This window comes from Lagopus muta, chromosome 12, assembly GCF_023343835.1.
Source record: "Lagopus muta isolate bLagMut1 chromosome 12, bLagMut1 primary, whole genome shotgun sequence".
Classification (NCBI taxonomy): Eukaryota; Metazoa; Chordata; class Aves; order Galliformes; family Phasianidae; genus Lagopus; species Lagopus muta.
In genome coordinates this window covers 19,074,046-19,100,161 of record NC_064444.1, presented here as the reverse complement: position 1 = coordinate 19,100,161, position 26,116 = coordinate 19,074,046, and the positions used below count along the sequence as shown (strand labels likewise).

At 46.9% G+C, this 26,116-nt stretch overlaps 1 protein-coding gene across 2 annotated transcripts in view; it reads left to right on the top strand.

Moving 5' to 3' along the window:
• NECAB2 (N-terminal EF-hand calcium binding protein 2) overlaps positions 1-26,116 on the top strand; it is a 53,376-nt gene that overhangs the window by 2,482 nt on the left and 24,778 nt on the right. For both annotated transcript variants that reach the window (XM_048958549.1, XM_048958550.1), the window contains exons 2-3: positions 3,633-3,657; positions 24,639-24,747. In XM_048958549.1, coding sequence (XP_048814506.1) covers positions 3,633-3,657; positions 24,639-24,747 — 134 coding nt within the window. The remainder of the gene's footprint in view (positions 1-3,632; positions 3,658-24,638; positions 24,748-26,116) is intronic.

Sequence of the window (26,116 nt, the reverse complement as noted above, 5' to 3'; positions counted from 1 at the left end):
AGGATGTTGTGGGGTGAAAGCAAGGGCTGAGGAAGGAGGTCCAAGGGGAGCAGATGTCTTCTGCCACCAGCCTGGCTGCTGTTGCTTCAGGGATAAATCATAACTTAGGGATGTCTCCAGAATTTCCCTTTATTTTTCTTGTGTCTTTCTAGGTAAAAGTTGAATAATATTGAATAATAGTTCAGCTCAAACTGCTAAAACTGTGGAATGGTGAAAACCTGGTAATGGACTAATGAGGAAGAGATTTAAGTCCTTAGCATTTCTTGAAGCTGCAGCAATGAAACCAATGAAACCACCTGTGGTCACAGTGATATTTCTGGTTCAGAGATGATCCACAAGTATCGTAAGACTTATAAAAGGGAAAATAGGAGTGGGGTTTTGGAAAAAACTGTATCAGGTGGTATTTGCTGTGTGTGACTAAGTATACGTGCAATACAGAGCTGGGATTATAGGCTCCTCAGATGTGGGAAATGTCTAGACAGGTATTACTCTGTCTGGGAGTACTTCAGTTCTTAGTTACAGACTGCTCTTACTCATGCCCTCACTGTCCATACCACCTCTGATCATGCAAGTGGGAAACACATTGGATGGAAGTGCCGAGGACCAGCAGCCATGCTGCCCCATTGGCTCCTTTTGGGGTGAAGCTGCTGGGAGGGGCACAGCCCCTGGCTTGGCCAACAGTGGCCGCGTGCCTCATGGCTACTCTTTTTGGCCCTAGTTTGAAAACCCCTGAGGAAAGCAATGCCCTCGCCTTCATGTCAGATTAAGCTTTTAGTTTGACCTGCTCTGTGTTTTGCTGAGGACTAACTTATCTCTGCCATCCTTGATGGAGCTGTACCCAAGGCTGGCGCTCACAGAACTACCAGCACTTTACACAGAACAGCATCAACTGCAACCCCTGCCACTCTCTTTCAGCCTTGATTTCTGAGAGCGAGGCAGTAAAAAGCAGAGCAGTAAGAGGAGAGGTGAAAGGCGAGGGCATGGTGTCGGCTGCTCCTCTCTGGGAGGACGTGCTGTGAACCCCGCAGCTCTGCAGCTTTGTAGGGGCACAACGACTGGGACCGCGCTTCCATGCCAACATTGTATTTCCTACTGAAACACCCAGCCAGGCCCTTGCCCTGCGTGGGGAAAGACCATTGCAGGACGGCCTGTAATGATGTAGTCCAAAGCAGTAATATTTCGAGTCATTATTTTCTGTCATTAGCACCAGAAAGAATAACAGAGGTCGTTGGAGAGGAATTTCCTTATGGGAGTTCGTAAAGCCTTGTCTCAGCTCCAGATGAGGACAAACTCCAGATGAGGAGAGCAACAGCACAGGGATGAGGGAACACCGTGAGCAGATCCGCCTGCACTTTGTGTCTCCCTGGATGGTGTTCTGTCACCCGCAGGCTCTCCTCACCCAGGAGGACAGATCTTGTTTGTCCTCGATTCTGCACTGAGATCAGCAGGAACACAGAATTCTGGCCCAGCTGCACTCTATTTTAAATCAACATCGTGCTAACCTGCTGAAAGAATAATGAACTCTACAAACCCTGCAATAATTCCTGGGCTTGTTAGGGGAGTGATTGTGTCAATTTAATGAAATTGCCAAGAAAACCTCCCTCAAGTAGCCTCCAGTGTAGCTCTTTCTCATCCAAGAGCTCTGAGAAATCAGAGCTGACTGTTTAAATTTGAAACCATCAATTTTACTTAAAGTTTATTGTTACCACCAACGTTTTGAATTGCTTTCTTCTGTCAAATAATTGCAGTAGCTATTTGAAAGCACCACAGAAAATGTACATTTTAGAGAAAGCCATTGGAACTCTTGAAAGATGTTGCTGGCTCAAGGTACAATAGTGATTATGTGCATCTAACCACCTGGCAAATGGAGCAAGACAGGATGAGACGTAACGGCCTCAAGTTGCTTCAGAGGAGGTTCAATTTGGGTATTAGGAAGAACTTCTCTAAAAGAGTGGACAGGCAGTAGCACAGCTGCCCAGGGAGGTGGAAGAGTCCCCATCCCTGGAAGTGTTCAGGAGCCATGGGGATGTGGCACAAACTGTGGTTTGAGGGCAGTATTGGAAATAGGTGGAATGTTGGACATGATGATATTAGAAATCCTTTCCAACCTTAATGATTCTAAGTATGCTGCAGCCAGGGAACTGCATGTACTTCAAGAGTACATCCCATAACACAGGTTAATCTGGCCCATGCTGTGGGAATCCTCACTGTACAGTTTAGCTTGTGCTTCAGAAGTTTCCCTGATAGCTTTGTAACACAACTGATGAGGAGAAGCTCAGTGCAGTACATTGTGGGCTAGATAATTTCTTTTTACCAGCTGTGAAAATAGCACCCACCCAGGTGGCTGGTGCAGTTTGCTTTAGTTTTACAGTTTAGTGTAAATCCTTATTCCTTGCAGGAGCAACATTTTAGGCAGCACTGGCAAGCCATCACAGAGCAAATCACATCTCCATCAGCCTCCTGATGTTCATTCATGCCATGGTCCGGTCTGCCCATGCTAACAGGTGGCTGTATCTTGAATAGCTTTCTTTTCTGGTGTCCTGTTTTATCATTTTCCTAGGCAAAATTGTAGCAATCCAATTAAGAACTTGCTCACCCACAGCAATGCTAAGCAGCTTGGCCCTGTAAGATAAATCAAGGACATGGGTCGTCCAAGTCAGGAATACAGTCATTTCCATGAGCGTGGTGCTCATGGCTGAGTGATGTGTGCAGAAATCCTGGGGCTGCCTGATGTCCCACTGGCCCACTAATTCTTCCATCCCATGGAAAACAATGCCTGCTCCTTCAAAACCCATATCCTCATGGTCCATGAGCCTGCAGACGTAGGATTTCCCTCCACACTTCTGGTTGTTCTCAGAAATGGTCAGCCCAAGAAGTGTGGTGGCAAGCTCTAAATCTTGCAGGGCTTCTATGGCTCCTGAAGGTTGGGATGTGGCTGTTTGCACCATTCGTATGAAGCAGAAAGTGCTTGCTTCTGCCCAAGAAAGAGCCCAAGAAAGAGCAGCTTCGACTTAGCCCTGAGCAGCCTAGGAAGCAGTTCCAGCAGAATGATTAATGTTGCTTAATTAAACTGTATGCATTTAAATAGCATTATTCTGCAATGCAATTTGTCTCTTGGGTTTCTTGTGTGCAGCAGTTTCTTCTCTGACTTTTTTTTTTCCCTGTAATGATTTTATGACCCAGAAAAGATTGCATTTTTCTGGCTCTCTGATCTGTCCTGGTGCTTTTATTCCCTCTGCAGGGAAATGCCTTTGAACAGCCAAAATCTCTGCTCTGGCTCAAATTAATAGAGTCAGATATGAAGAGGTGATGATAATGTTGTCTCTTTTTCTGTCCAGTTTATGAGCATCTTAATTTTTCAGTAATTTATGGCCAAACCTGTGCTAACAGCCATTCCTGGCAGCAGCCTGTAAGATTTCAGCCCTTGCACAAGGGTTCTGCTATTAATTGCAGTGTGCTAAAAGACTCTTCCTTTGGTTACTTCCAAAGCCAAAGCACTGATGCTTCCCAGGGAATACTTGCCCTTTGCACTGGAGCAGGAGCTGGGATTGGGTGGGGGAAGCATATGGATGTTTGGGGGGTGCAACCAAACTCCTGAGTAATCCTTCTTTCTCTCTCTCTTTCAATTCCAGATTTTTAGAAGAGCTGACAAAAATGGTAAGTCTGGACATTCATGTCTCACCATTTAGTCACTGAACTTTTGTTGTTCTTTTTCCCAGATGGTAACTGTTTAAATGCCATCCGTCTTGCTGGGACTGACACTGGTGGTGTTTAAGCGTTGGAATAGGTTTTGTCGTTTCTTTGGCTGAGGTATTCTTAGGGCAGATGTGATACCCGTATGCAAGTCTGCACCGCAATACCTGCCAAATTTGGGGCAATTTTAAAAGTCTCAAAATAACAAGCATATTTTTGTTAACCTCAGTCAAGTAATAAATGAAGGACCAGTTCTTTGTCATCTTGGAACAGCTTTGCAAAATAAATCTGCACTGTGAATATCTGTAGCCTGGTTCTGGATGGACCGGGCACACACATCAGAGAAAAGACCACTAAGACCGTCAAGCCCAACCCCAGCCCAGCCCCACCGTGCCCACATCCCTCAGTGCCACATCCCCACAGCTCTGGACACCTCCAGGGACAGTGACTTCCTTATCTGTCTGGGCAGCTGTGCCACAGCCTCACTGCTCTTTGAGAGAAGAATTTTCTCCTAATATCCAATGTGAACATGTCCAGCACCACAGTGCTCCCCTGGGTGCTCTCTGACCATCAGATAGGGGTGTTTGCATGGCTTAGAAGTAGAGAGTCTAGGTCACAAAGTATTAAATTATTGTGAATCTCCTGTGACATATTTGCCATAGAGTCCCTGCAAAAATTTGGAAAAAAAATTACAAATCTGGGTGCAGGTTGCTGTGGTGTTGTCATGTTTGCAGAGCCCTGTCCTGCTGGTGCACATCTGTGTTCCCAGCAGACTTGGGTGCTCAGTTGTGCTGCTGAGTTGATTTCTACCTGTTTCCAACTTGCTAAATGACTGAGTCTCCAGCTGAAATTGTCATATGCAAGTTCCCATGCTACTCCTTCCACTATATGCTTAAAGAGGTGTCCTATTTAAAGTGCAAATCCCTACAGCCAAGAGTTGTTACATGTGGAATTCTTTCCAGCATATTGATTGCTTCCAGCCCCATAAAGCAGTGTGTGTGGTGTGAACACAGCACGCCCAGTTCAGGTGTAGTAACTGCAGAGCATGGCCATGGGGATTGCAGAGCTTCTCCCTCTCCTTTCTTCCAAAGCTCCTCACATTAAATTATTAATTCATGTACAATAGAATTAGATGCCATAGCATGTTATCCTAGAAACATTTGAGTGTCTAGGGACTCTTGCAGGCCATCCAGACCAACTCCCCTGTAGAAAGGGGTTTCTACATTTCCTACCATGCTGAGGTTCCTGCCTGCAGGTGATTCCGCTCAGTGCCTAAGCTGTGTGCTAAGGTGCTTAAGGTAAAGTAACGGAGCAGCTCTTACTCATCGAAGGATGCCTTGGTCTCTGTGACCAGTTTGAGTTGCCCCCAGCCTCTTCCGTATTGACAACAGCTACATTTATGACCATCTATATGAGCAACAGACTGGTAGCACATCTTGATGTGACGAATGCGTTGGAGATGTCTGGAGAAACTGGTAAATAGTCTGAGAAAAAGGCAAAGGGCTGGGCCGTGACCTGACAGTGAATAATTCAGAGGGGCATGGCTGTCAGTCACTCAGAATGATCTTTTCCTTCCATGTAGGAGTGTTTTTCCTTCTTTGCTAATAAACCCACCTACTGCCATGTAATTCCTCCGGCCCTGGAAAACAATACTTAATAATTTAATTGGCGCGTGGAAGGAAAATGGAGGCATCTTGCTGTGGGCTCACGGAGCAGAGCTGTTCATCATCTGGGTTATCTAACACGTACTTTGCTACTCTTCCAAAAGCTGTTAATCAATGACAAGATAAATAGCCCAGCATTCAAATTAATGGCAGCATTCAGATTAAGATGCTTTGATTTTAATAGAACAGCCTAATTTCAACGATTAGTTATAAAAATGTTGCTTGATGGAAACAGAACAAGTATTTCAAAATCTCCAGTCCCTGCAGCCAGGGTCTCCCATGGCTGGGCATCTTGATAGCACCGTGCTATCAATGCAAGATGCTGCCATTAGCTGCTGCAATGTGAGCAGCTGGCCGGAGAGCTGACCGGGCACTTTGCTGCAAATAACACCAGGCTGTGTCACCTTCAGCAAATAAATCCTGCCCCCAGGATCTCAGGGAAGCGTCTTTTCCTCAGAGTATGCAATCAGTTCTGCTCAGAGCATATTCTGCGTGTAATTTGGTAAAGCTGACGCAATGAATCACCAAGTCATTTTCTAAAGGACATCCTTCCCTGTTTTGTATCTGTTTTCTTTATAATTATCTGTAACACTGTCTTGGAGAATGGCTCAGATACTGACCCTGCTAAGGGATAGGGCAGCACGAGTGTGGCTGAAAATGACAGTGGCATTCTAGGGACACAACTGTATCACTCCATTAATTCACTGCAGTGACAGGAAAGGTTTCTGTCTGCTCTTGGTTGTAGACATGATAAGAAATGATCCACTGGAGTGCACTCAAATGTGTGCTTGAAGACATGGATGGGAACAAAGCCATTCAGTGTGTGCTCTCTTGAACATCTTCAACTGTTCTTGGAGATGAAATACAAAGAAATTTGAATGTAAAATTTTAAAAAAATTCATCGGTTGTACTTAGAGGAAGGTGTCAGACTTCTGTTGACCTGACCTTCAGCTCAGAGCCTGCTGAGGATGTAGCAGAGCTGTAAAGAAAGAGCTGGAGCACAGCAGCAGCAGGTGGATGGAAAAGGTTCCTTGATTAAGAACCTCTGAGGGTGGCAGAGTGATGCCCATTCCCATCCCAGGAGACTCATTCTTTTAATAGTTGCCCACAGCTATCTGCTAGAGGCACTTAGGAGCTCCTTAAAGGAGATTTATGCCTTTAATACCTTTATTTATAAAGCATATCCCAGTGTGGCGAGTTTGTGCTACAAATGGGATAGTTGGGCATGTTTGGGCATGTCTGCTGCTCACAAACAGGGAACATAAACAGCTTTGGACACCTGAGTGACCATGGAGCCCTGTCAGCTTGCAGCGGGATGGTGCCAGCTCCTCTTAGAGCTCCTCCTCCCACCTGTAACCAGCAGCACTGCTCTGATAATGGCTTCCTAATGTGCCAGTAATGCCCCATGCCAATGCTGTCCCCTGGATCCGTAGAACTGAGATATGTCAATGTCACCTTAGAGGAGGGATTCTGGGTTAGGAGAATAGGACGAACTTAGCACTGCACTTCCCCTGCCCAATCACTGCGTGTGCCAAGTACCCCATACCGTTTGCTTGATGCCCTGCAGCGGGTGCAGTTGTTCTTTAGTCCTTTCTTTATTCTGGAAACCTAAGAGGCTTGCTCACCCTGCATGGACCTATCTCTTTTCATGGCATCTCACTTCTGGGCAAAAATGTTTTTTCTGGAGTTGTTTGGAGTTTAAAAATAGCAGGCATCAATTATTAATTCCCTTCTTAATTTATTGAAACATTTTTAGAAGGCAACTTAGTTGGAATTTGGCATGGTAATTTTCCTCATAGTTATTAAAGGACTTGGAGTACTTGTCGTGAGGTAGCAACACGACATAGGGTTCTTGTGCCAGGAATATTGCTTTATTGCTGTGATGATCATGATCATGGTGTGTATCCGTCTCTGCGCTTATTCTTCTAAGCAAGCCTTTTAATATTCTAACACACGTATTCAGTAAATTTCCACTGATCCATTGTCTAGAAAGCAAGCAAATTCCATAACAAGTCTTAAAATCAGCAGAGAGTTTATCTTATGCCTAGGTACAGAACACCCCTGTTTATTCAGACCTTCTGTCTCCTTTCCAGAGCCTCATTATCAGTGAGTTGACATTCGATGAGGTTGAGCTGACCTCTCCATCTCCCACAAGTACTTATCTCCCCATCCTCCCCATCAACTTGAGACTCTTTTAGGGAATGCATTTATGCAGAATTGGAATGGTGGTGACCAGCTGGGATCTCAATAATACAACACTGAACACCTCGTGGCTTTGACTTTGGTTGCTTTTATCACATCTTAAGAAGATTCCAGGCCAGAGCTGCAACACTCCATATTACATATCAGGATAGAAGACCATCTGCAGCTAATAACCCTCCAAATGCACACAGCTCTTCTTGCACAGCCACAACTGTGTGCCTGTTTTGCAATCTGTGCTCTTACTATGAGCTCTCAGAGCACTGTGGTCCCTGCTCCTAATGAGTTACTCATCAAAAACCACTTAGCTTCCAGGTCAGGGTAATTACCTGCTGCTTGACTACTGCTCCTCACGCCCAGGGAAAACCTTGAGCTATTCATATCTCACTGGTGCATCCAAATTAATTCATTAGTTCTAAGTAAGAATATTTATAATTCTTGCATAATAAAAAACAGTATTAGCAGCCACCCACTTTCAAGTGGAAAAATGCAGTGATGAATTAAGTTTTTAAAGTATGGCTAAAACTGTTGGGTACTTCCATGACCTGGCAACCAGCCTGAATTTATTTTTCTTGCTTAAAAACAAATCATAACAATCAACATCTTGCATTTTGATTGTCAAAATTTCATGTTGCAAACAAGAAGCACCTTGTAAAACTACATAACGATGTTTTTTTGCAAGGGGAAGTTTTGATCTGCTTTCAGTTATTCAGACTTCTGTGTAAAGTATAAGTTTCCTAGCTCTCTCCGTTGTACATTTAGTTATCCTTCCAAGTCCTTGCTGAGTTCATCACATGTGGCTTTGAAGAGATGACATCTGTTTAAATCAGGACATGCTGTTCCCAAAGTGATAAACAAACCTATCAACCAGATGAATTTTGAGCTAATGCAGAAATTATGAAAGCTGTTTTCTGGCCTTCCCTACAAGCTGTCACTAGATGTGTCCTGTACTTCTGCCCACCCTTTAAGCCCTTGAAATTGGTGTACTGAATCAGGATTTAATTTCTGCCATTGACCAGCCTCGTGATGGTAACTTCCCAACATTTGCGCCACCAAGCCCTTCCAGGGATGCTTTTTTCTTTCAGCACAGCTATGAGGATATTTAGTGCCCACTGTGTTGCAGCAGTAAAGAGCTGAAGTAATTTTTGGACTCATTTGTCTTTTCTCATCATTAGCAGATGTATATTAGAATCAAGGTTTTTTTACTTTTTGAGCTGGGCCACCTTCATTCTGCCAGGTGGACGGCCCTTACCCTGGGTACGTAGGGTCAGGACTACAGGCTGCATTAAGCACTGCATCTCCCTGCACTGTGTGCTGACACTTACACACCAGTTTAGCTTTTACCAGGGCCCGTGTGTCATTTATCTGGTGCAAGGTTGGATGCAGCCCAGAAAGTCTCCTATGAGTTCAAGCCACAGGTATGTCAGCATATGGGATTAATTTCCACAACTGTTCATTTCCTGCCTATTTCTGCATAGCAAAGTTTTACTGCCCATCTCTCCCTAAAATTGTTACTCCTGACCTGCACCTAAAGCTTATCCCTGCCAAGATGAAAACAGAAAGTACCATGAAAGCTTGTGAAGCAAACATTGCTCTATTTGAGTAGGGCGCCTGGCCTTCCAGGCACTGTCTTGTTGACACTTCGGTTAATACCTGACAGCCTGAGTGCCCAATTGGTGCCATGCAGAATGCCCATCCTCATTACTCAAGTTATGAATCAGCTGAGAGCAGTGGATGCGTGCTGCTAATTCCCAGGCAGGCTTAATGGGAGATTGCTAAGAGAATTTGGCAGTGGCTTCTTCTGAACTTTCACCCACTGAGCACATCTTTTAAGGAACGAGCCTCACGATGAAGCCCACTTCCCCAGACACCCCTAAGCACACCTGTAAAATGGGGATGGAGGGGTCTGGCCTGGCTTCTGTTTAGGAGCATTCCATCAGTGCCCAAGCACCAACCCAGCCTCCTTTGATGCTTCTAACGCACAAAAACACACAAATGGAGACCAACAGCAGCACTTGGGTCAAAGGCATCGAGGACACGGAGCAGGGGTTGCTGCTTCTGCCTGGCCTATTTTGGATTATTTGATCCAGTCTGCTTTCAGGCACTCCAATTAAGGTTTGAAACCCAGGGACAACAATCTTTATTCTCTTCTCTCCTTGTGCTGGGAGATGTGGGCTTTCTTCTGTTACCCTCATTATATACCTCAGGCTGAAAAGAAAATGGTTCTACGATTTACTGGCTGTGTTACAGATTGTGAAGGGTGGGGATGAGGGATCGTGGTTTCACAAGGAGGCTTTGAAAAGCTGTTCAATTAGTCAGGGGGACTTTCAAAAGAAAATTTTTTTCTGGAGCCAAAATTGAGAAATTTAATTGGACACCGCATAGCAAATGTGTCTACTCAGCGTGATGACAGCCAGCAAAGGGCACTGTGAGACATTTACAGAGCTCCTTGAGATCTCTGGCCAAAAAAAGCATGGGCTCTGTCATCAAAAGTGGTGGGTTTTGCACTGGTTTTGGTGGATCACGGACATCCCTGGATGCTCCCAGCTGGCCTGGAGACCTGCAGCTGCAGCTGTCCTAATGTTTGCTATATTCATGCATTTCCCTTGCAAATAGGTCTGCATCTATGCACAACTGTCCTGACATCTCTCCCCATTGGGTTGGTGATATGAGCCCCTCCCTGCTGCAGGAGGAGAGCATCCACATGGGAATCTCCTCTACTTGGAAATGGCAGCAGAGGCAGGGTGAGGGCTGTGATGGACGTTGGCAGCTCAGACATCTTGGGCACTGTTCCATCCATCTCATTACTGTCTCACGTTGCTGTATCAGAAAACTTTCAAGGTAGATCTAACAAATCAATATCCCTCCTGCTAAATTTCTCATAAGTTTTTTTTGTTTGTTTTGTTTTTTAGATTTTTTTTTTGGTTGGTTGGTTTTAGCAGGGATGAAATTTTAAAATGCATGGAAAAGACTTTTCTAACATGGATGGCTATAGTGTTTGGGCAAATGGGGGGTCTGGGTGACTCAACTGATACATTGGCATGCCCAGCACACGCTGCCAAGGAGGGGCTGGATGGCTCTCAGGGCTGAGCTACAAGGGTACATTTGTATTTGTTGTGATTCAGCCAAATGCTGCCAAGCCTGGGGCCACTGGGTAATTTAGAATCACAGAATCATAGAATTGTTAAGGTTGGAAAAGGCATCTAAGATCGTTTTGTCCAAGCGTGCACCTATCACCATTGTTGCCCACTCAACCATGATCCTTAGTGCCACATCTCATGCCCTCTGCTCACGTCCCTCAGTGCCACATCCCCACGGCTCTGGAACACCTCCAGGGATGGGGACTTCCCCCTCCCCCCCCCCCCCCCCTTCCCCTGGGCAGGTGTGCCACTGCATCACTGCTCTGTGGGAGAAGAAATGGTTCCTCATGTCCAACCTGAACCTCTCCTGGAGAAACTTGAAGCCATCACTTCTTGTCCCATCACTGTTACCTGGGAGCAGAGGCTGACCCTCCTCCCCCTCCCCCCCCACCACAACCTCCTGTCTGGAATTGCTGAGCCGTGAGTTCTCCTCTGATCTCTCTTCTACAGACTAACCCACCCCATTCCTTCAGCTGTTCCTATCGGACTGTTCTCAGACTCCTCATATCTTTGCTGCCCTTCTCTGGACATGCTCCAGGGCCAAGCAGTGTGCTTATCTGTCATGCGGGAGAGCCATAGAGCTTGCTGCCTTCTCCTGCTTCACGGTTCAAGTTAGTCATTTTTTAGGTTCTTTATTAAATCTTCGTGGCATCCAGTTTCACTGCTTGACGTTGGTCTGAACGACCTCAGCGAGCGATGGATTTCCCTTGGGACTGCTGAGCAGATGGAGTGCTTCTTCCTTCTCCTGGCAGTGGGGCTCTCCTCTGCCTTTCAGCTCGAGCCCTGGGTGAAGAAAAATCACTGTGCTGCACTCCCACTGCCCGCCCCACTGCCATGCAGAGCGGGGGCTCTGCCTTTGCCGCTAATTATGTTCGGCTGCAACCCGCTGCCTTTATTGAAGGTGGTTCATTAGAGCTGTTAAATAAGGCAAAAATTGAAACCAGAACTGCTGCAAATAATCCTTCTAATTCCCTAGCAATTTTTTGCCAGACAATTGTGGAAAATATGTTCTGGCCGCCTACGTTTGGGCAGCTGGCCAGGAGCAGCTATAAATCACGGGATATCTTTCTTCCTATTATCTCCCTCACTCTTTTTTCCCAGATAATACAGACCGCAGAGAGAGGAATAACTGATCTTATGGGCACACGGTGGGGAGGGAGACGCTGCCCTTTGTCACACAGCCACAGCTTGGCACCCGGTGGGCCAGCAGACATACTCTGAAAATAAGTATTTTCCTTTCTAAAGGGTTTTCTATTCATCACAAGATGTTTCCTTTTCAGCTGACTGCTTTGCTGGCTCTCAAGCATGTCACACTCCATTAAGCAAGGCTGATTTTCCTTCCTTTTTAGGCTGAATTTGTATCAGCAAACAGCCCTGGATTAGCCAAAATCAGAGTATTCACCCTCACAGGCCCTGTTTTGCTGCACACCGGACAGCTGTTGGGAATTAATAGCTGATAGCATTCTGTGCTTTGTTCACAGAGATAGGGATCAGGACCTGGAGATGTGGCTGTGCTGGGTTCTTTGTTCAGAGCAAACCTAGCACCTTGCAAAAGGGTCTGTCTTATACTTTTGTAGCTGGAGTGATAGCAGCTTTAATTAATGTGCTTGGTACATGTTAAGCAGTGGGGGGAAGGTGCGTGCTGTAGTAGGAAGAGCTCACTTGCACAAGACTGAAACCAAGATGAAATATCGATGGCATGCAGAGGGAGGAGCCAGGTTTGTAGGTTTGTTAGCTGCATCCTCTAACCCAGTACCTGCGAAACTGGAAAAAGGAATTTCTAAGAAAACCAGAGGGGGAAGCACTATGGTAGCAATTAACTTAAGGAAGGGTGAAGTGCAAGAAGTTATAAGTGCAGGACTGTGCATAGCAGGGATAAAAAAAAACATTTACAGTGAGGACTGAGGGCCAGTGAGGGGATCCAGCCCACTCCAGCTGAGTCATCATAGAATCACAGAATGGCTTGGGTTGCAAAGGACCATAATGCTCATCCATTTCCAACCCCGTGCTGTGTGCAGGTCACCAACCAGCAGACCAGCCCAGAGCCACATCCAGCCTGGCCTTGAATGCCTGCAGGGATGGGGCATCCACAGCCTCCTTGGGCAACCTGTTCCAGTGCCTCACCACCCTCTGGGTGAAAAACTTCCTCCTAATATCTAACCCAAATCTCCTGTCTCAGTTTAAAACCATTTCCCCTTGAAGTCCTCCCTTGTCCACAGACTGGGGCTCTTTGCTGCAGGAATCATGTGAGCAAAGAGATCTGCCTTGTTTTAGAAATCATGAACCAGAATTCTGGATCCTAGAGCTGATCTCTTCCTTCCTGTGTGCTTTCTCTGAGCCTCTCACTGAACCAAGCAAATGTATTCATGCAGCGAGCGGCTGAATAACCGCGGCAACATGAAAGCAAGCAGCTTTCTTACATCATAAATCACTACAGAACAGCACTGGTCCCTCGTGGCATCGTATAAGCAGGGTTTTTTCCCTTTTGCCTCCCACCTTCTACAGTTTTAATATTCCAGTTTCAAGCCCACAGTGTGTTTTTTTTGCTCTGATACATGAAGGTTGGATGGCTGAACCTTTGAATTACCAACCCGCTGAGCATTTTGATCCTTTTATGGAGGAATGGGGATTAAATGCTCCTCGCAGTCCGGCACAGTGCTTGGTGCAGGGGCTGGCAGGCAGGAAACTGGGGCTGGGTGAGCTCCTTTCTGCAGAAGTATGCCAATGTGCTCCAGGAGAAGACCTTCTCTTTAATTAGGGTGTAAATACATTATCTCCTGAGGCAAAATCAGTGCCCTCCATCAGAGGTTTTCTATGAAGGGTGGTACCAAGCCCTAAGCCCCCAGCACTCCACCTGCTGGGATGTTTGCTGGGATTTCCCCAGAAGGGAACAGCATCACAAAGCATCCTGAGACGTGCTCAGTGGGGTCTTGCTGGGACGAAGCAAGCAGGGGAGTGCCCAAAGTCCCCTTGGCCACTGATATCTCTACGTGCTTCAGGTCTTGCAGGAGATCTGTACAGTACTGAGACCCTCTGCAGCAACATTGTTTTTGTAGAGATTGCACTGTATTTGCCATACCCCATATCATCCTTGGGTCCTTTTCTTTGTAGATGAAAAAGACAGGTGTGTACAGCCAGGTGGCAGAGCAGCTCACCAGTTCTGCTAAGGTCACCCACCCCTCTGTGCACTGAGCCAGTCTGGAGGCGCAGTGTTTGATGAGAGTGTGGAAACACAGGAAGGTTCAGAGTGTATCCACAGAGCACAACATGGGCACATTGGTGTGCCCCGGCACTGCAAACTTTAAGGAAGGAGAAGAAGGCTCAAAGGAGTTCATGTAGTTCATGTAGTAAGCTCTGGAGCATCACAGTGCTGAGCAGTGGGTTCAGGAGAACCTCATGAGGTTCAGCAATGACACGTGCAAGTTCTGTACCTGGGGCATAGTAGCCCTCACTACCATTTCATGTTGGAGGATTTAAGGATGGAGCACAGCCCCCCTGAAAAGGACCTGGGGGCACTGGTGGGTGGCAGCTGGACATGAGGCAGCAGTGTGCCCTCACACCCACACAGCCAACCGTACCCTGGGCTGCATCCAAAGCAGTGCAGCCAGCAGGGCAGGGAGGGGATGTGCCCCTCTGCTCTGTGCTGTGAGACCTCGCCTGGAGCACTGCGTCCAGATGGGAGTGCTCAGTACAGAAAGACACGGACCTGTTGGAGAGCATCCAGAGGAGGGCCACAGAAATGACCTGAGGGATGGAGCACCTCCCTACAGGGACAGGCTGAGAGCTGGGGCTGTGCAGCATGCAGAAAGGAAAGGCTGCAGGGAGAGCTGAGAGCAGCCTTCAGCATCTAAAGGGGCTGTAAGAAAGAGGGAGATGACTGTTCAGCAGTAAAGGAACAAGGGGAAATGGTAAAGGAGGAAGAAGGGAAGGGAGCAGCATTCCCTGTGTCCAGCCTGATGACAGAGCTGTGCTGGGAGGGGAGGGCAAGGCACGTGGAAGTGCTGCTCTGTGGAAAAAGCATGGATTCAGCAAAAGCTGAGTAGCACAGGACATTAAAAATTCACAAAGACTGCACTGAAACCCGCTCTCCAATAGGATAATTTTAACAAGCAGTGGCAGAGATGAATATTCCAAAGAGCAGGGCAGAAGGGAGCCTGCAATAGAGCAATTGCGTTGGATACTTGGGGGTTTATGTATCCGTGGTTCTCGATTTGCTGTGAGAAATCACAGGAGGTGGATTTCTGTGGGATTGTTTTTGCATTTTCCTTGCAGTTGGCAGTGCCGAGCTGTGGGGATCTGGGCTCTTCTGGTGCAGTTTGGTGCTGCAGAGGCTCCTGCTCCTCACCATGGGATGCTGTTTTATGTGTAATTGGGGAAAATGCATTGAAACATCCTTCCGCTTGCTTAAAGCTGGAAAGCCTGATAACGGTCCTGTTTATTTTTTTTCCCTAATTTGAAATGATCCACTGGTAAAAAAATAAACAGAGAAGATATGATTGCTGTACTTTTGTTAAAAGGAAGTTGAGAAAGAATGTGATTAAAGATGTTCTTGTTAAATTTGCTGGAGCAGGAATTAATATTTGTTTTGTTTTGTTTCTCTTTGCAATCTTTCCAGAGCAGATGTGCCTTCCCTGCAGGGATGCTCTACTTCTGTGGTGCTCAGCTGCTTTGCAAAGCAAACAGATGAAAGCGCCTGGAAAGGTCTGCACACTGCTGGCTTAGAGACATTAAATACCTCTGGCAGAGCTGGGGCTCCTATTCCAGCCAGGCTGAGTCGCAGGGGATGCTAAGCACAGGGCTGGAGCTGAGCGTAGGGCTGGAGCTTGGCACAGAGCTGATGATGAGCATAGGTCTGGCACTGAGAATAGCACTGATGCCTACCACAGATAGGGCTGGTGCTGGAATTCAGCATAGGGCTGGGGCTGGGCATTGGGCAGATGTTTGGCTGTGAGAATATCTGAGAGGGTGAGAAGGTTTATTAAGGGAGAGCATAAATTTAGGAGCAAGTGCCCTACAAATCCATGGGATCCAGAGGCTCTGCTGAGTCATGGAGTAAAGGAAACCTCCAAACTGATGTGCCTGGAGGAGGTTTGGCCATGGACAAAGGAACCAATGGGAGAGGGACCGTTGGACAGGAGCAGCAGTTTGTTTTAGAGCCTGTAATAGGGATTTGGGGACCATTAGCTTTCAAGAGCTCGAGGAGCTGGATGTCCTGTCTGCTGCAGATGGCACTGCACAAGGCTAACTCCTGCTTTCTGAGAATGCAAATGGAGATCTGCTTTCCAGATAAGTTTAATTGACTGCCTTCATCCCTGCACAGCTTGTTAGCTGGGTGGAAAATCAGCGGTGCTGCCAGTGCAATCTGGTTATTCCTCCATGGGGCTGCAGAAAGCAAGGAGTTTGTAGCTCCATAATCCTCTGTAATTTCCTGCTAATTTGTCTACAGCCAAAAGCTCTAGTGCTTCATCTGCACATTTGGGAAGGAAAAGAGCAGCAGTTAATGAGAAGGGTAATGGTTTGTTAATGCATGAAAATGAACTATTTGTTGAACAGGTAGCGAACAACTATGGTACTTCATATTCTGATATACCTGTTCAAGTATTAGATTTTCTCCTGCTATTGACTTTTAGCATATTTCCCATGGCTAGTGAATTCTCCCTGCAGAACAGTTAGCTTTAAGGCGCTGCAGGAGATGAGTTCTGTTTTTTTAAGCAAGGTTTTCTTGGGAGAACGTTACCTAAAATGGAAGCAGGGAGATTTGAGGTCAGAATATACAGCTGCTGGGATTTCTGCAGCAGGGTCAGTTACCAACAGGCCTGAGCTACTTCATCTCCTGTTTTTCTGCAGCACAATGATGGGTTAAGGCAGCTCTGTAGGCTACTACTGTACTAAGCAGCAATTGCACTGTGACCAGGCTGTTTGTACACTGGCAAAGGCTGATCCTAGCATTTAAATAATGAAAGAATGGGGATTTATGTAGATTGTGTTTGGAAGAGCAATGGTGTGATATCCAAAGCCAGGATATGGAGTGAGAGCGGGAAAAAAAAGCACATTTAAATCAGCTCGTTACAGCAGGGTAAGGGTTATCTGGAAAATCAGAAGCAGTAAAACCTTAACAAAAGGCAGCAGGAGACCGTGTGCTCCATCCCTCTTGCATGTCTCCTGCCTACCAGCCTACATTTGATTTCTATCTATAGCTCCCATTAAAACTAATTTCAAAATTACTTCTAATTCCAGGACGACAAAAGGCTTGATTTGAAGATAAAGGCTGAACAGCTTGGTGACTGTGCTGGCATGCTAATGGGCACTGCTGGGTGCCTGGCATTGCTGGTGAATGAGGTCCAGCTGTCTGACTATAAGGAAGTCTGCATTTTACCCAGGCCGTGTCCCAAAGGGAAGATTGCTAGCCACGCTGCTGCGTGTGCAAGGGAAGGAAGTAAGCCAGCTTCAGACTTTGAGGATACAGACCACAGAAACATTAAGACAAGGGAAACTGGACCCTCGTTCTTCTCACAGCAGAAAGGAGTAGTCTGCCCTTGGCCCAAAGTGCCCCTGAGCAACAAGTATAGGACTCTGGATATGGAAAGAGGACAGGATGAGGATAATGTATCAGACCTAGGAACAAGCAGCCACTTTAAATTGGTCCAAGCAAGGACTCAAAGAAAGGAGAAGGATGTTAGTGACTGGGGGCTCCTCTGCAAGGCACTGAGGCTCCTGTTTGCTGCTTGGATAATCTCTCCAGAGAGTTTTGCTGCCTGTCGGGGGCCGCATTTTTGACTTCAAGAAGAGGTGACTGGGTATGACAAAGTGAGGGGACTGCTGTCCGCTGCTTCTGCTCATTCAGATTGGGTCACAGGAGGCTGCAACGAGGAAATTACAAAATATTAAAAGAGACCTTATGTCCCATGATAGAGTGTTGAAGGGTTTGGGAATACAGGAATTTCTCTTCCATCCTACTGGTTGGTCACTGGGCAGGAGGAGGAAAACAGGCCAGATGAGTGAGTGGCTGTGAGGATGGTGTCATGCTTGGGGTTTTGGGTACTATAACCTCGGACAAGTTTCAATCCTTTGATAGCCCTGTAATGTTGACATCAGATCAGACACAACTGACCAGGAGGGGCAAGAATGTTCTGAGCAGCAAGCCGGCTGGGCTCATCACCAGAGCTGTAAACTAGATTTGATGCAGGAAGGGAATGGACTTTTAAGTAACAGAGAAGGATTGAGGAACACTGTCACTTCTGGAAGTAGCAGGGGAGCACCTCAGATTTGTCCCAAAGGAACGTGGGAGAACTCCTCCAAGAAGGTAACACAGCTGATAGCCCAGCTGAAACGCCTCTGCACCAGTCATACAGCGTGGGAAATAAGGAGGGGAATGGGAAGCCACAGTGCAATTAGGAAGCTATGGTCTAATTGCTATCACAGAAATGTGGTGTAGCAAATCATACAGCTGGAACACTGCAATCAAGAGCAACAGAGGAGAGAGGGACGGGAGGAGAGATGGAGGGGAGGAGGGTGGGGGAGTTGCCCTCTGTGTTAAGAAGTGGATAGACTGTGAAGAGCCAAAAAACTGTCACCAACAGGTTGAGAGTTTGTGAGTTAAAACTAGGGACCAGACCAAGAAAGTTCAACTGTTTGTTGGGGCCACCTGGTCAAGGGGAGCCAGTTGATGCGGCCTTCATGCTTCAGCTACAACAGGCATTGCACTCACAGGCTCTCATCCTGATGGGAATTTCAACCATTTGTATGTCTGCTGGGAAAATAACACAGTGATCTGCAAGCCATCTAGGAGACTCCTGGAGTCTTGACGATAACTTTCTGACCCAGGTATTGGACAGACCAACCAGAGAAGCATTACTACATCTGTACTCACCAACAAAGAGGTCATTAAAGAGGTTAAGACTTTTTACATGGTCTGATAGTGATAGGACATGAAGGATTTAGATTTAAATTAGGTATTAGAAGAATTTTTTTTTTTACTCAGTGGGCAGTGGGACCCAAGGCCATGGATGGAGCTCTGGGCAGCCTGGTGGGGGCACCCAGCCCACAGCAGGGGGGTTGGAACTATAGTTTTCAAGGTCCCATCCAACTCAAGCCATCCCATAATTCTGTGATTCTATGTTTCTACGATCTGCTGCAGAGCAGAAAGCAAAAGAACAAAACTGACTAAATAGGTTTTGTAATGAAATTTGTTTTGATGTGAAGTACCTTAAGTTTCTGAAGGGGAGCTGATCTTCGTTGCTGGGGTAAATAACTCGAGACGGAAAGGGCTGTCTGTCTGGGGGATGTCCTCTGCTATTTTGTGAGTTCTGTCTCTCTATGGAATGCTCTGAGTGCAGAGAGAGAAGAAACGGGAGGTAAAAATCTCCAGATGTGAGAGCATTGTATGGGAACAACTCCTATCAGCAGCCACAGTCAGCATTAGGAAACATACAGAAGTGCTTCAAACAGAACTCGGTGGTGGTGGGAACACCAGTCTGGCCCCAGGACATCTATGCATCACTCAGCCTGGTGTCATCCCTTGGCAAAGCATCTGGGCTGGGTGTTAGCTAACTGCCATGAGCAAAAAGGTGATTTTGGAGTCATTTAGAGCATTCTTTTCACTAGGAAATTACCATAATCCTAGCAATTTACTTCTTCCTCCCGCTGACCTCAGGTGGATGAAGGGTCCCATTCTGAAGGCAGGCCATGTGCTTGCTGGCCTCTGTACCTACACATAACTCAGAGGAAGAAAAGAAAAAAGAGCAGTTGTTTTTGTTCACAGGTCACAATAATCTGATTTTCTTACCCATAGTTCTGTTGGAGTTTGAGTAGTAAGCAGGACTGAAGCATTTTAGTGACCATACAGTAATAAAAATAAGGTACAAAATGTATTTCTAATATTTCTAGGTAATATATGAGCAGTTCCAACTGGACTTAGCAAACAGAATCTTGCTTTGTAGTTGCTTTAAGCTCTTTGTATCTCCGAGTGAATTTCCAAATACTCAGCCAACACTTTTGCTGTATTTTGGATGATTTATGACGCTGGCTTCATTTCCCCCCATTTCATCAGTGGGTGGGAACAGCCTGACTGCATGGTTAGAAAGCAGCAAAGCTGCTCCCAGCCTCGTCAGGTTGTTACAATGACAAATGGAGCAATGGTAAAACCCCCGCAAGGCAGCCCGATGATCTCCATCACACCCTCCTCTCCCTAGTTAGTTTTAACTTTGATGGCTCTGTGTGGCTGGAAATTCGCTTTGGCCTTCACCTGTGATTGAATTATGTTGAGAAGCTGGAGTGTGAAGAAGATGTTGTACTGCAGAAGGAATGATTGCAGAGCAGCTGCTGCCCAATTATCTCTTTCCTCAGTCGCTCAGTGCCTGCGCACACAATTTCTGGCTGATGACATTCGCCCTTGCTGACAGAATCACAGAATCACACAGAATCACAGAATCACCCGGGTTGGAAGGGACCCCAAGGATCATGTAGTTCCAACCCCCCTGCCTAGCAGGGCCACCAAACATACACATTCAGATCAGGTTGCCCAGGACCCCGTCCAACCTGGCCTTAAACACGTCCAAGGACGGGGCATCCACAACCTCCCTGGGCAGCCCGTTCCAGGGCCTAACCACTCTCCTAGTAAAGAACTTCCCCCTAACATCCAACCTAAATCTTCCCTCCTTCAACTTGGATCCATTTCCCCTAGTCCTGCTGTTGTCAGCCCTTTTGAAGAGTTTACTCCCCTCCTGGGTGTAGGTTCCCTTCAGGTATTGATAGGCTGCAATGAGGTCACCCCGCAGCCTTCTCTTCTCCAGGCTGAACAAGCCCAACTCCCTCAGCCTGTCCTCTTAGGGGAGGTGCTCCAGCCCCCTGATCATCTTAGTCGCCCTCCTCTGGACCCTTTCCAAAATCTCAATGTCTTTCTTGTACTGAGGGCCCCACACCTGGACACAGTACTCCAGATGGGGCCTCACAAGAGCCGAGTAGAGAGGGACAATCACCTCCCTGTCCCTGCTGGCCACCCCTCTCCTGATGAGGATCCCATTTGCCTTTCGAGCTGCCAGAGCGCACTGCTGGCTCATGTTCAGTCTCTCGTCCATCAGGACCCCCAGGTCCCTCTCTGCCGAGCTGCTCTCAAGGACCACTCCTCCCAGCCTGTACAGGTGCCTGGGGTTCCTCCGGCCCAAATGCAAAACCTTGCACTTTGCCGTGTTGAACCTCATTAGGTTCACCCGAGCCCAGCCCTCCAGCCTGTCGAGGTCCCTCTGAATGGCATCCCTTCCTTCCACCGTATCAACCGCACCACTCAGCTTGGTGTCGTCAGCAAACTTGCTGAGGGTGCACTCAATTCCCTCATCGATGTCATTAATAAAGATGTTAAAGAGCACCGGTCCCAAGACAGACCCTTGGGGGACACCACTTGTTACCGGCCTCCACCTGGACATAGAGCCATTGACAGCTCAGGTACTGACCCACAGGACTGGGATTCGTCCCTTGAAGGTGCAGTGAACAGGTAGAGTGGGTTGCCTGCCTTTAGTAGGCTCATCTGCATGAAAAAGTGGCTCTGGTTTCTCTGGGTCTTACAGATACTTACTTTGTTTAATGAGATTGGTGCAGAGTCTCAATTTTTCTATTACCCTTCTTACCCAAAGCAGAAATGCATTCTAAAGGCTGAAATGCTTCCATGGGAGCTCCTGCAGGTAGGCTGCGTGGAAACGCTTGGAAAGACGTTCATCCAACTGGAGAGTTCCTATCTCATGCACAACAGCTTTCAGGAAAAGCAGGTTCCAGAGACGTATCCACCCTCAGTGAGAGCAGACACTGCTGCTGTCAGGACAATCTTGCTTTGCTGTGGCTGTTGATAAGACCGCTCCTGGAGCACAGCATCTCCTTTGGCTCTTATCGCAGATGTGAGTCCATGGTGTTGTGGCCACCATCCTCCCTGCACAGGATATTCCACCACTTCAATCTGGCCTCCTACAACCCATCCCCTCTGCTTCCTCTTATCACTCGTGCTCCCCGAAACTGTCCCTGTCTGCTGTCTCCAGCATCATGCTGCTCCCAGTCGGTGTTGCAATTATAGATAGGCAGCCCTGGGATGACCTCGTTACTCTGCCTTGCTTTTATCTTCTAGGTTTGCAGGCAGGTATTTAAGCTGCACTAAAGAACAATCGGCTTTAAGCTGGCTGCTGCTGGTGGTGTTATCTAGTGGGGAATGAATGTCTCCAGTGCTGTTTGCCAGTCAAAATTACACATTTCCCTATTCACATTCTTTGGGGTCTCAAAAAACAAATGAAATTTACTGTTATCTCCTTTTTCTCCTAGATCCCTCACTCACCCATCAGGGCTCTGTGTGCTTAAACGCCATGGGGCCATTTCCACACTGGTGCTGCAACAAGCCTTCAGCACACAGATCTGTGCTGTGTTTCTGTTGCAGTGCGTCACTGTGATGTTGCCATCCTGTGCTGCCAGAGCTGCAGGCTGCTGTGGGGCTGCTGCTCACTAACTGACTCTTGCAACCAGATAAATAAACCTGGGAAAAGCTAAGGAGGAGTAAAATGAAATAGACGAGTTATAAGAAAGAAACTAGGTAAAGGAAAATGCTTTTTCCTGAATCTTTCCAGCACCTTTCACTTTTTGGAGGCGAATGAGCTGTAAACTCAGATTAAAGCATTTTACTGAAAAAAGTTGCCTGACTTTACAGTTTCTCTTTCTCAGCAAGTCGACATAAAGAATTTCCTGGGAGATTAACTCTGTCTGCCCTTCATGAAGAAGCATAGCTTTGAGGTGAGCAAGTGCTGATTTCAGGTTTGCAGCAAAAGCACAGAGCAGTTCAGATCTCCTGGAACAGAAAAATACTATCCTTTTGAGCTTGGTGCTAGTCGTTGCCAGTCAGGGTCAGTCAGCCCTTATTCCTGGTGAGGACATCAAATCGGAGCACCGTGGTGGCACTGCTCCTCCTGTGTGCGGAGGTGGATGTGTCTCATGGGAATGGGCCATTGCCCTGGGTGCAGCCTCTAAATGCAAAAGAGCATCACCACTGAGTTGGCATTCAAGTACCACTGCCTGCTTCAGCTGGGATATTCTGAGTAATAAGCACTTGCTTAAATATCTCCCCCCACCACATGGTTTGGTTTCTGCCTTCATATATCTGCTATCATTAATCAAAGTACTTTTTTCCAGACGCTCTCAAGTTTGAGTCTTTTCCCTGACAATGGGCATCTGTCCCAAAGCTGGAATGAAGCCCACAGTGCCTGAGTACCCAGTGCTCTGGGACAAAACTTCATTGGGCAGTGAGCCCTGATCCCGTGGAATGTATGAGGGGATGGTGCACCATCATTCTGCAACCTCTCTGCAGAAATGCATTCATGTTTTGGGGAAGGAACGCAGCTGAGGGCACTCTGCAGACACTGTTCTGCTCAGAAAATTACACCCTTTTCACCCGTGGTTGTTTGAGATTTTTTTCTCCTGCTGTGTTCCTTTTGTAATTGCCAATTAAACAGATATCTGAGAATCAATTCATCATCACTCTAACTTCATCTGTGTCAGGCAGGCGAAACCGGGTTAGCATTTGGCAATGCAAATTTGTTTTAGGAGCAGCAGACTTATTTAGTTCAGAGAAGAATTATTGAGGTGTATGTGGTAAGTTGGCTAATTTTGTCTTTGAGCATCGTTTCCTGAAAAAGCAGCAACAGGGTTTATAGCTGATTCGATTAAATAATAAATGTTATCTTCTCCTGCTGCAAAGTTGTCGACATTTCCAGTCTACAACCTTCTGAGGCTGTGAATGGCCAAACTCCTGGCAGTAGCTGACACGTGGCCAGACCTTTACAGCTGGAGGTTATTTTTTGATCTGAGCTGGGAGCAGAGTGCCTTTCCCACAGACAGCAGCTACCTTCATCTTCAGGGCCACCCCACAAGTCTGGAGGTGAGGATGGTAAAGTACCCCAGTACACATGGCTGGAGGGGGCATCAACACAAACCTGTGAGAAGGAGTTTGCCAGCGAGCTTGCTGCTTGCTGCTCCAGCTCTTGGTGCCAGGAGAGCACAGCTAAACCTCCACCTTGTGACTCCTTCAGTAGGACCGGAGCTGATGGCTTTAAGTTGCACCAGAGGACTTTCAGGTTGGATATTAGGGGAAAAAATCTCATTCTTCCAATACCTGGTGAGACACTGGCGCAGCTGCCCAGAGAGAAGGTGGAGTCACCATCCCTGGATTGTTCAAGAAATGTGGAGATGTCACATTGAGTGACGTGGCTCAGTGGTATGGTGGGGATGTGTTGGTGTTTGGACTTGGTGATCTTAGTGGTCTTTCCAACCTTAATGATTCTGTAATTCCACGATTCCTTTGTGTGCTGCAGCTTTGCTAAGCAGGCACTGTGAGCTGTCCCGTATGGCCAGGCAGATGGATCCTGTACGTCACCACCTCCCTGCCAAAGCAAAGGCACAACATTAAGGTTACACAGCCCTTATGTGTTTAAACAGTTGGCAGCTAAAGCAAAATGTGCCATGCTATGTTTGTTAGCTACTATTTTGTATTTCTGTCCGGTCTGGTGTTGGAGAAGATGGAATGGAGGTGGTACTGCAGGGTCTGTCACTAAGCCCAGCACGGGCGCATTCTGTGTGTGTTAAACATCCCTTAGTGAGCATCCTGAACATATGGCAAGCAAAATGCTCCTCCATTTATGTAATTAAGTTTTAGAATGCAGGTTGCAGGCTCTTTCTCTTTGGGCTTGCTTTGGGTTAATTAACCCAATTAGTTGCTAACAGCCAGTGTCTCTGCACCAGGGGCAATCAGCTGTCCCTGCTGCTGCTGGAGACCCCAAAAGTCCCCATGCAGTGGATTGGCTCTGCCTGCAGGGCAGTCCTGCAGAACCACCGGGAGACCCTCTGAGATCCCATGTGGGAACAGCTCTTGGTTTCACATCACTTTGCCCCTTCTCACCCTGTGTGTTGCTGTTTGCAGATGATGGGAAGCTGTCCCTGGAGGAGTTCCAGGCCTTTTTTTCCGACGGGACGCTCAATGAGGAGGAACTTGAGAAGCTGTTCCACACCATCGACTCAGACAACACGAAGTAAGTTCCCCCCATCCCACAGAGCAGGGCACACGGTGTTTGGGTGCCGCAGAGGGGATGCAGGCATGCAGTCCCTTTTGCCAAACATTGCAAAGTCTCCATTTCTGCTGGGTCTGTGTCTCTTTGTGGTGGCTCCTTTTCTCTTTGTGGTTTTTTTTTTTTTTTTTTTTTTTTTTTTGTGTGTGTGTGTGTGTGTGTTTGTTTTTGTTTTCCAGGCTGTTTTCTTTCATGCAGTTTGATCTCTGTGATATCTGAAGTGATGCTTGGTATTAGATGTGAGGACATTTAAGTGGCCCTTTTGCTTTTCCACTCCATTTAAAAGCTTTGCTGCACTGTAAAAGGTAACAGTGTGAATGTGTGAGCTCCACCCTGCCCAGCTGTCTTGCCCACAGCAAACAGAGAAGGTTTAGGACCAACTGCTTTCTTTGCGTCCCAGCCCTGCAGCCCTCACTGTGGGCACCTTGCCCTGTTCTGTCCCTATGTGGCCATACTTCTGTCTGCACAGAGCCCAGGCATGGGATGAATGCCACAGCAATAAAGTACTTACTGTCCCACAGGGATGTGATTGGGTGGGGGGCAGCAAAGTGTGCTTTGGTTTTACAGTGCGCCAAAGATGAGGCTCAGTGAGGCACCTGGCTGCTCCCACTGTGCACAGAGATGCAGCCTGCTGGGTTATTTCTCCTTCCAAGAGGAATCATACTTCAAAAGCCTGCATGGATGAGTCTGCTCAGAAACCCAAATGAAAGCCAATACTGAGTCATATTCCGGAGAGACTGATATTCCTCCAGAGAGAAAAAATCCATCCAAAGAAAAGAAGATGAAAAGAGTAATCTTATTTCAAATGAGTGCCTTATTTCAAATGAGAGCCTTCAGCTAGCAGGTGAATGAAGCCTCTAGACCCTGCCTTACCTACGTGTGTAGTGGCCACCAAGCTCAGCAGTGCCCGACACCAGTGTGATACATACTACTCAACAGCTAATTAATTTGAGAAATTTCAGGGGCTTCAGTCTGCTTCCTCTGCAGCTGATGCTGTGAGAGCAGCCAAGTGCCTTGGATTTTAGTGTAAAAAAATAACACTTGAGCCATGAGATTTGGAAGTGAGGGCCATTAATAACTTTATCATAAAGGTGAATGAGGCATGCTGCCTCCTTCTTTGTGTGCCTGTTTATCCAGGCGATATCCATAGCATCACCTGGGCATGCCAGTTTGCATTTGGCTTAGAAAGAATGTGGGATCCTAAGCTGAGGCATGTGAGGACAATATGAAGTTTATCTTTCCAAAAGGCCATTTGAATTTGAATTATTTGTTATTTGAAAGAGGAATTCAATTCATCTTTAACACTGTTTTTTAACTTCCCCCATCTCATACT